The sequence below is a fragment of the Gavialis gangeticus genome, unplaced genomic scaffold, assembly GCF_001723915.1.
Source record: "Gavialis gangeticus isolate Ggan-Ray unplaced genomic scaffold, GavGan_comp1, whole genome shotgun sequence".
NCBI lineage: Eukaryota > Metazoa > Chordata > Crocodylia > Gavialidae > Gavialis > Gavialis gangeticus.
Window position 1 is genome coordinate 7,204,955 of NW_017729005.1, and position 10,426 is coordinate 7,215,380.

A 10,426-nucleotide genomic window follows, 5' to 3' on the forward strand; every position below is an offset into this window, starting at 1 on the left:
TTTTTTTTTTTTTTTTTTGGGGGGGGGGGGGGGGGGGAGAAAAAAACCCCATGAAGTTATTTTTCCTTCTTCAGCCCTGTTAAATGAGTTATTAGTTTTATTTAATTATAACTGTGTGATCTAGAGGGCCATCCCATCTAATAGCGGATATTATTGAAAGAAAAGGAAAATACTTAAAGTACACTGCAAAGCAAGGAAAAAGTTCTTGTATGGATTTGAATTCCATCTTCCACTGTGATGATACTCAAATTTTCTTGATCCAAAAAATGTCACATCAGCTACACTATAGGAAAAAGTGAAACTGTTAGCTTGTAGATCAGACCCTACCTTTCAAAATGAAAGTATAAAAAAATCCAAGTGCATCATTTTTCATTCTTATTTTCACAAAAATACAGTGTGATTAAGTAAAGAAAAATTATAACCCAAAGAAAATCTCCCAAATCAGGAGAAGGAAAGGAGGGAAATAAGTAGGGTAGACTTTTAAAGTGCAAGCTTTATAATTTTTATGCTTAGTATATAGTGGAGGGAAGAGAACACTGGTTTTTCCCACAAAAATATAAAAGCAAACAGCATAGAGTAGTCAACTGTACCCATTTCTAAGACTGTCAGAAGCTAGTTTATTCTAAAGCTAAGCCTTCACAAACCTTCAGCAATGACATTTCTTATTCTGAATCTCCCCCCCTCCCCGCCCCATCTCAAATTGCCTTTTTCTACGACAGGACTACTCCACTATTTAAAAGACTCTTCAATTAAAATGTCATATTTTATTCGTTTACATCCAAATACTATGACTGTGAGGAGCATATAAACACTAAGACATATTTTCTTTATTTTTTGAATCTCGTGTACTTAAGACAACATTTAAAGGAGAACTCTTTAGATCTCTTTTTAAAGCCAGTATTGCAGACTAAATATTTATTGAGATCAGATTCACACTTCTTAGTGCTATGAAGCTAAATGTAGATTTGTCTGCTTCCAGGTTTGAAAATATATCAATCATTTTTGTGCTCCCTTGGCAGTAATATCAGGTCGGCCAAGCATTATAGCCCTTTTTCAGGTACAAATAAATTAAATGTCCTAGAAGAATATTCAGTTCTCGTGAATTTTGCAAGCAGGTTATCATGTACCGAAATTAAGAATTCCACAAGGGCACTGAAGGCTCTTAAACTATGTTTATAACTTAATCTTTTATAATTTTTGTACGGACTTCTATTTATTTCATGTTTCAGTGTTTTATACTTTTTCAAAAGAACTATCCTCCTGATGTCTTCCTTCCTTTCTTTCCTTTTAAAGAAGGTAATATAAAATAGAATGTTCTTTTTTGTATCCCAGCCTATGGAAAAAGTATTTTCTGTAAATGAATGAACTTATTTTTCTCCCTCCCTTTAAAACATTACATTGTAAAGATGGTAACAACTTAGAAGCATAGTACGGCTGCACTTAAAGTAGTTTAACATGTTTTGTTTTTCTAGTATGACCAAATCAGAGGTATTTTCCCACCATTTACAATTTTCAAAATACAGCTGGCCAGGGAGTGAAAAAAATTACAAGATGCAACTTTTTTAGACAACATACGGGGAGAAAACCTGTCACTTAAAGTTACAAGAAACCTAGTCATCAATAAGTGAAAAAATACCCCTCTCAAAAATCAATTATCTTGAGTCTTTTGTATAGAGAAGTGGTACACCTTTCAGGCAACTGGTATTAATGAGCAGACATGACTATAGAATCTCCATCTGTTTTTCTGACAAAGCTGTGACTACTCCAGTCTCTCATTGAAATTCCATTAATCTGGTGCACGAAGGTCCAATGCGAAAATCAAAACTCCATCTAACCTCTTATCAGCTCACTATAACCTACAAGTGAACTCTGCCTGTTAGCATACAGCAAGTTATGATTTTGCTATCAATCAGGCCATTAGCCAATAAAAAAAATCAAGTTAGGAACACTGCCTGGCAGGGCTGTGTTGTTTCGTTTGTTTTGGTTTGGAGGATTCTTCTCTTCTATTTTTTTAACTTGATTTTTTTTAAAATCCTTTTCAGTTTCTATAGTGTCTGGATCTTGTAAGTCTATGTATTATTCTCCTTCCTTGTGATTTAATTGCTACTAGCAATCAAGTCAAAGCATCACTGAAGTGTGCTTGAATTTCATTAAAAGATATAAGTTATGCTACTTTCCTACAGTACCTAATAAACCATAAAGAAACCAAAACACATATGGCTTGAGGGAATAACTGGAAAATTAGGTGGCCATTTGGGAACTGAATGAACTTTTGAACCAGAGGAACAGAAAAAAAGAAATATTAAAAGGAAAGACAGACTTAGAATGCACACAGAGACGTGGGGGTTTGACCTTTTCAGTACCTAGAAAATTACATTAGCATTATGAAAAATACATATCATGTTTAGAGTTTATAATCCATCAAAGTTTAGATACTTTGTTAGTGCCCACCATAAGGTAAAAGTCAAAAGGACAAAATAACAATCAGATTTGACAAAAGGCCTTTTGGTGACCTGTCCTAATTTAGTTATATCATACTTACTGTTAAATGGATTATCTTTCTTGTAATTAATACACCATTAGACAAAGGTCACATAAAAACAGGATTTTACAATGATTGCAATGTACATATGATTTCATCTCCACTGTACAGATACAGTAATCCTTTACCTTCCATACTGTAGTTTCACAGGAAAAATGAGAAGCCAGGCACTGATATTTTTGGAACTCATACAAAGCCTACACCTTTTGTACCACTCAATCATATAAACTATTATGCATTACATAATCATTTAAGTACAGCAGATGAATGCCCTTAAAGTAAAGAAAACTTGTAAATTCGGACATCCATAGTTAAAGAGCCTAAATGCATATTTCAGGCTTGACTCTGAAAATGGATATGCACCTGCACAGACCACCAAATGAAGTAAAACGGTAGCAGCACAGAATCAAAATCTATCAACGTGGATCAAGTTTTAGGAGCATGACTTAGGCACAGAAGTATAAGCAGACTGATTTTTTTTTTTTTTTTTAATTACTGAGCATCCATATGTCAGTGAAAAAAAACAGGTACTCGGTACCTCTGAACACCAGAGCATCTATTAGGTGTGTAAACATAAAACTTAGGAGCCTATACCTGGGTTCAAAGATTAAAATAAAAATTACACCAGGGATACATATTGACATTTGTCTATCCAAATGCACCTCTGCTTGCTTTCTTCCTTGGACAAAAATCAAAAGTTAGCAAGTACTAAATGAGTGCACAGTAACCACCGGTACTGCTCAGTACCAGTGCCATCTGGGTCATTTCCAACCCTATGGCGCAGTAGCAGTGGATTCACTGTTCGTAGCTCATCGCTACAGTGACAGTGTCTCATGTAGATGCACCCAGGGATAATTAAAACTTCAGGATTTGGTCAAAATAGGTAGGAACCACCATATAAAGGTTTGCCATCTACTATACAAGTAGTATTTTTAGTCTGCATTGCATCTTATCACCCAACAATGCTGTAAGGCATCTATAACACCTAATCCAGTAATTACAACATACAAAACAGACTAAGTTAATTATTTGTATGTGCAAATTGATATGTTACTTGATATATTTAGGCATCAGCATTGCACAGCAATTCATTATTCAGTCTTAACAACAAAACAGTTTTATTCTTAATACTGTACATCTTTGACAGAAAATGAAACAACATTTCTTCTAAATACCCACAGTTTTGACATATCCTTCCGTAGTCACTTTCAGCTGAACATACTGTTACGAAAATATCTTTTTGTGTTTTTATAATAACAATTATAAATAAATATAAAAATGATAAGTTTAATATGTTTGTACTTTGACAAACTATAGGTTTTAAAAACCAGCAATGCCCCGTTCAGCTAGTAATTATATTACAAACTGAAAACAAAAAGGAGTTGAGTTGTGCTTTTTTTTAATCTGACATTTGCCAAAAGGCAGAACAAGCCCAATAGAAAGTATGTGATTATTATTGCTGCGCATTTTAGAGAATTCTGAATATATATAAAAAATTGTTATTTTGAATCAGTGGTTAGAAGGTTTATCACTTATGCATGTACTTGACTTATCCCTGTTCTGCAATAGACATAATTTTATACCTCATAAAAGCAATTTATGTTTCCAAAGGGAATAATCTGGATAACATAAAACATGGAGTGCTATGTTGCAGGAAGCATATTTTCATTCAGCAACTGTATTTCGAGACAAAGCTCCACAGCTTGATCATCATATCATGGCAGAAAACATCACTCACTTCTAAGTCTAACTTTGTGCGCCACAAATTAATATACATGGTTAATTTATTTCTACACACACTTAATTTATAATCATATATTACCCATAGAAAGTTTTAATGTATTATGTACACTATAACTGGGCCTAAAAATATGGACACTGTAATAAAAGCAAGCTTGCTAACAGCTGCAATATGCAACTATCCATATCTTCAACACAATAAAAATTATTATTGAATTTTATAGATGTAGAACAAAACAGCTATACAGGGAAGAGGGTTTTTTTTTTTTAAATGGAAAGTCAATAAAGTTATAATTTATATAAAGAAAGTGTTCTGCATTAGACTATTTTAATGTGAGAAAGCAATGTAGGAATAATTAATTTAATATTTTATGAACCCATTCTGAATGGAGTTTGGAGAAAAATATCAATCAACTAAACTGTTTCATTATTTATAAGATAAATAATACAGCAAACCATTAAGGAGCACAATAAAATTAAGCAAGAATCTGATCATGCTGAATTAACAAACAATTTGTTGCTACAAATATTCACATTGTTTAGCCACTGATCTATCTTTAAAATGTATAACCAACAGAATAGATTATCCTATAAAAAATATGAGTGCAAACAAACAGTATGCACTTATGACAGGTTCACTATGCTTTTAGTACCACTAGAGAGAGCTCTTCAGTTCCTTAAAGGTTCTTGGAAAGGTAAGAAAAACGTCCAGATGTCTGCTAATACTTATCTGTTTATCTGATTTCCAACAATGGCACACTAATCAAGAGGATCAGATTACATGGGTTTTTAGCAAACTGGTGAATCCAGTGCATTCTAAGATAAACAGTGTCACATACCATCAGAGGGTGCTTCATCTTCTTTATCATATCGGTCAGATGCTAGTGAGACACTATCAGGAGGTGAAGATAAAAGGCCTTCAGAATCGTCCTCATCTTCCAGATCTCCTACAAGAGTCAAAGATACCAGGAGTTTAAAAACAGTTCCTTCGGCATCAAAAGGTATTTTCATCAGTATGAAAGAATGATTTCTAGTCATATTTTAAACAAATTCAGGGTTCTACTGCACTTTCTTTGACCTGATGGATTTCAGAGTATTAAAATATAAGCTGTATATGCCGATATTCCAAAGCTACAGTGTAATTGGACAAGTGAACCTAATAATGTCACATTAATAACCCACTGATGCACAACTGACATCATTACGGGAATGGGATAGAGGGTAACACCAGCCCCAAACTGTGCATAGGAAGAAAAGGTAGATATCAAGAGCAGGCAGTTGCGCACAGGGGGAGGGGGGGCAATAGAGAGACTGACAGAAAAAGAGAAGGGGGGGAAGAGAGAGAGAGAGAGAGTTTTCAGCAACAGTGTTTGGACCTCTGAACACTTTGTTTTCTCCTTATACTTTGAAAAGTCGATCCTGATAGAAAAGATACATTTCTTGATCCACAGAAGTATTACGTTTTTCTTTTTCATGAAGTTAAAAACTGGAGTGGCACACTATGATACTGAAGTATGTGCAGAGTACCATAGTTTACTGGTGCAGTGCTGAAGCAGCCAAGGGCTCCAAAATCTCTCACAACACACTCAGTGGTGACGTAAACCTTTGTTTTATTATACAAAACCGATGCTTTCCCCCAAATTTGTACAGTATATTTTCTGACACATATGCCAAAAAAGGGGATCAACACAGAAGAAGGAGAACTCAAAGTACTGCTCTCCTTTCAAAAACTAAATCCTGAAAAAAATACAAAGTTTTCTTGAAAGCTGAAGCTATTGAACTCACAACTGGATAGGTAAAATGTATCCTAGTCTCCTTCTGGAGAACATGATTTTATACTGTCGGACTGCTCTTAAACATTTCCTACTGAATGCATTAAATGACACCTGACATACCAGTTTCTCTTTTCATATTTTTTCCTTTTCAGAAACTATATTGAAAGATAGGTCATGGATAATGAATCCCTTAAAAACTAAATCATGCCAAATGGACAGCTAAGATATTGACTCTGCAAAACCAAAATATCAGAACAATAATCTGACCATGGATGGGTGCTTTGATACTTTCTTACCTATTTAATAATAGAAAATGGAAGCCATGTGTAATGAAAACCCCATGATTTTTAGCATATGGTAACATTTTCTTTGCAACTTCAGTGATAAAGCCGAATTTCTACTTTTGTTTCCTTATGTTGCAGGATGTTAGAATAATATTTTTTGATAAGTTTTCTTTCAAACCCCCATGTCATAAAGGAACTGATTAGCAGCTGCGTTCAGATCCAGTTTGCATTTTTAACACAATTCTCACAAAGATTGTTACAGTGAGTGGTGTTAATCTAACCAAAATATTTCAATTTAATTGTGCCCAAACTGATCCCAAGCAAACTTTTCTGTCAGCTGCTGAATCCTCAATTGCCCCCCACACAGAAAAGCTGTGGAGTATGACCTCAAGCAGCACGGGTGAGCAGAGCAATGTAAAACACCTGTGCCTAACATGGCAACACCTTTTCACACGTATGCATATACAGATTAAACTAGCTGCCTCCCATCTTAAAATGTCTTCTCGGTTTCACAACTTTAAATTATGCAAGGATGGGACCAGACACGGAAGCATAACATGTAGCAAAAATTCTACCTTTCATTCTCCCCACGTTAACAGCCTTCTACTAAGTAACGATACAGTAAAAGAACACCCATATGTACCAGTCCTTGGGACGCCAGCTAACAGGAAATATACAAGCTAGTAGCAGACAGGCCTGCTCAAATACACCATCATTCATTAAGATGGCAGTATACATGTGCATATAATCCAAGTCTTTAGATTTTCATAGAAAAGAAACAATGTATAGAGAGCATGTTCATCTACAAACAAGTGTTTCAGGATATTAAAATAAATCAATAAAAAGAAGGAAGTATGAATTTGTGTTTGGAAAAAAAATACACACACACAGTATAAGATAAAATAAACAAACAAACTTATATGGGGAAGGGTTTGTTTCACTAGAACTCTACCTCTCTCAGCTCATATGCAATACTTTTCAGCTGCATGAGTTATTTAAATGGCAGGTAATGAGCTATACTGTTGCACTTTTACGGCATTTTAGTGCTTTCTGGATAGGTTGACGGCTCAGATTTGGACAGGCCCTGTTTTAGCTTAGAGCCAACTAAATATTCTCAAAGCATCCCAACAAAAATCCTTAAAATCAAGCATTTCTGTACATTCTCTAGATTTTCTATAGCTGAAACAACTACCAAATTTGTGGGTATGCAAATATATATATAGGAAGTATCTGTCTGTTTTAAACCTAGAAAATCCCAGTGCAAAAGAAATGGACACCCCTTAAAAGTTTCTTTGTCAAAGTGAATTTCTAGATGATTTCAAAATAAAATATGTTTCTCTAAAAAGTGAAAATATCCACACACGTTATTCACAGGGGAAAAAATCTGAACTCACAATGAAATCTTGCAGCCCTGTCCCGCATATGTTTTGTATCTAGGCTTTATTAAAAATACTGTTTTTTTAAATATATAATACTAAGTATCTTATGGACACTAAAATAGAGGAGAGATTAAGCCAGGATCCTTTGTTTAAATTTTTGCTTTTTGCATTTAAAATAAAAATACGTTTAAGTTTATACTACAGGAGTAAATGCATAACTTGCACAGGTCTACCTAACCATTTTGGTACAACAGCTCAAAAAGTATTCAAGTGCTTACACAGAAAAAATTTCCATGATTCTTAAATTTACACATGATAATAATAAGAACAGTGTCAGCTTTAACTCTCAGTTTCCTAGTTTTCTGATGTTTGAGGCATTTAGAAAGCTATTCTCTACGTAGCTAAAACTGATAGCCAGTTTAATTCACATCAGAACGTTTTGGGCCACACTAAACCCAGAGCTTACAGACAGCCAGTCTCAAATGTCCCACATTAAGTACCTGTGAATTACTCAAATTAAAAATTTGCCTCAGGAACAGTGGTGGATAATTTGACTTGCCATTTAAGCTTAGCTGTCCAATGTCTGTATTGATGCAAGTCATATCAGGGCCACATTAAACTGGTTGTCTGTTTTTAGCCTATATGAATAGGAAATGTTGTTTCCTGAAGTTTTACACATCAAATATTCTATAATTCACATTCGATTAACTTCTGGTTAATTCTGGGGGCCTATTGTTCCTTCCTGTTAATGTGCGTGCGTTGAGTGCACGGGTTGGGGGGAGAGGCGCAGCAGGGGACAGGATTTCTATATCATTGGTCAAAAAATAATCCCCGCCTTTTCCCCACTTTCCCTGTTGAGGTACTGCATTGCAGCATATATTCTACTGAGGATAAGATAACTGGAAAGGACTTCACTCAGAACTGTCAATGTTACCCCTTAACCAGTCAGAGGAGTCAGTATTGAGCAATACAAATCAATCATTTTCTCCCTTTTGCAGGTGCCAAGTGCCTACAAATATACCTGAAAAACATCAATAAATTAAAAGGAAAGCATTCAACATGCATTTATGTAATAGAAAACTGAAGTACAAAGCAACAATGGGCATCAGGTAAATGTATCCAATACAATTTGCAGGCATAATTGAAAGCATTACAGCCTAATCAGACATCTAAAAGCAAAGCATGCTCGAACAAAATGTCTGTAGACTCATTAGTTGGCAGCCATTCCATTACAATCACGCATAATGTCAGTGGTGTCTTGAACCTGTGCCAATGACAACAGCATGAATTTTGCATCTCATTTCTGTGGTCATAAAATTAATGATCAGTTTAAAAATACTTCTTTGTAAAAGTTATTGCACAAAGAAATGACATGAATGTGTCCCTGTTACGTAGTCATGAGGATAATTAAGGAGTTGATGCTCATTAATATGGTTTCTTGTTTCCCCAGAACAGCATTTGATTTATCCCAGAACTTAAAAAAAAGGTTTAATTAATGATACACAGTTAAGTTGCAAAAGGTAGATGATGTTCCTTGGTTTCTGCAGTTTAACTAACCACTAAGGTTCGACAGCAGATTCAATATTTTAAGTAGCCCACAATAAAGTGTACTGAACCTTTCCTTATTAAACACCATCTTTTCAATTACAGTATATTTATTGATGTACACAACATCAAACACCAAGGGGTAAGTGCGCAGCATAATGAGTGGTGAATTGCATGCATGCTCCTGTCACTGTTAACAGGGACTGTATTTGAATTCTCTGAACACTACACTAGAGGTTTCCAATAGGTTTAGTTGATATCAGCTGAGTATCATACAAATATTACTTAAAGGGATCAGGTTAAAAAAAAAAAAAAAAAAATCACAGACTGTTCTTTTTCACTATCCATTTTCCTCTGCAATACCCTGTTTATACTAATGAGCTTATAAACAAAGATAGCACTAACCACTAAATCTTTAGAGGAGAACAGACATCAAAATATTTCAGCCAATACCTCTGAAATGAACTCTTGGTATAGAGGGGCCCCCAACTTCCTCCCCTTCCCCCCCCCGACACTGTGTTAGTGAAACGTCTGGAGAAGATGAAGCAAAGAGATTGCTTGAATTCCATCTTAAAAGCATTTAAAAAACACTTGACTGAAAGGACAACAGACAGGCAAAATCCTGTCTCTTGTTATTCCAAAAAGGCCCTAATAACAAGCTGAAACTAAGTCTTCTTATACCCAGCTACCACTGGTTAAAGACTATTTGTACCTAGACATTAATAAACTTAAGGATTTCCAGTGTATAACCCTTAGCACAAATAAGCTGACACAGATACTTTCATTTGCTCATTTTAGCTCCTTGATGGCTGCAGTTTTCAAGAGAAAAAGTTACAGAATCGATTTATAGTTTCATAGTTTCTAGGGTTGGAAGGGACCTGAGCAGATCATCTAGTCCGACCCCCTGCCATGGCAGGAAGAGCACTGGGGTCAAATGACCCCAGTAAGGTGGTCATCCAACCTCCTCCTAAAAACCCCCAGGGTGGGAGCCTGCACCACCTCACATGGAAGCTGGTTCCAGACCCTAGCCGCCCTGACCGTGAAGTAGCACCTCCTGATGTCCAACTTAAACCTTCCCTCTGCCAGCTTGTGACCATTGTTCCTGGTCACTCCTTGCGGCGCTCGGGGGAACAGGGACTCCCCCAGCCCCTGCTGATCCCC

The 10,426-nt window shown here is 35.6% G+C and overlaps 1 protein-coding gene across 2 annotated transcripts in view; it reads right to left on the bottom strand.

Annotated features, from left to right (window-relative positions):
• SKAP2 (src kinase associated phosphoprotein 2) overlaps positions 1-10,426 on the bottom strand; it is a 226,835-nt gene that overhangs the window by 165,081 nt on the left and 51,328 nt on the right. For both annotated transcript variants that reach the window (XM_019508620.1, XM_019508621.1), the window contains exon 5: positions 5,122-5,229. In XM_019508620.1, the coding sequence (XP_019364165.1) occupies positions 5,122-5,229 (108 nt within the window). The remainder of the gene's footprint in view (positions 1-5,121; positions 5,230-10,426) is intronic.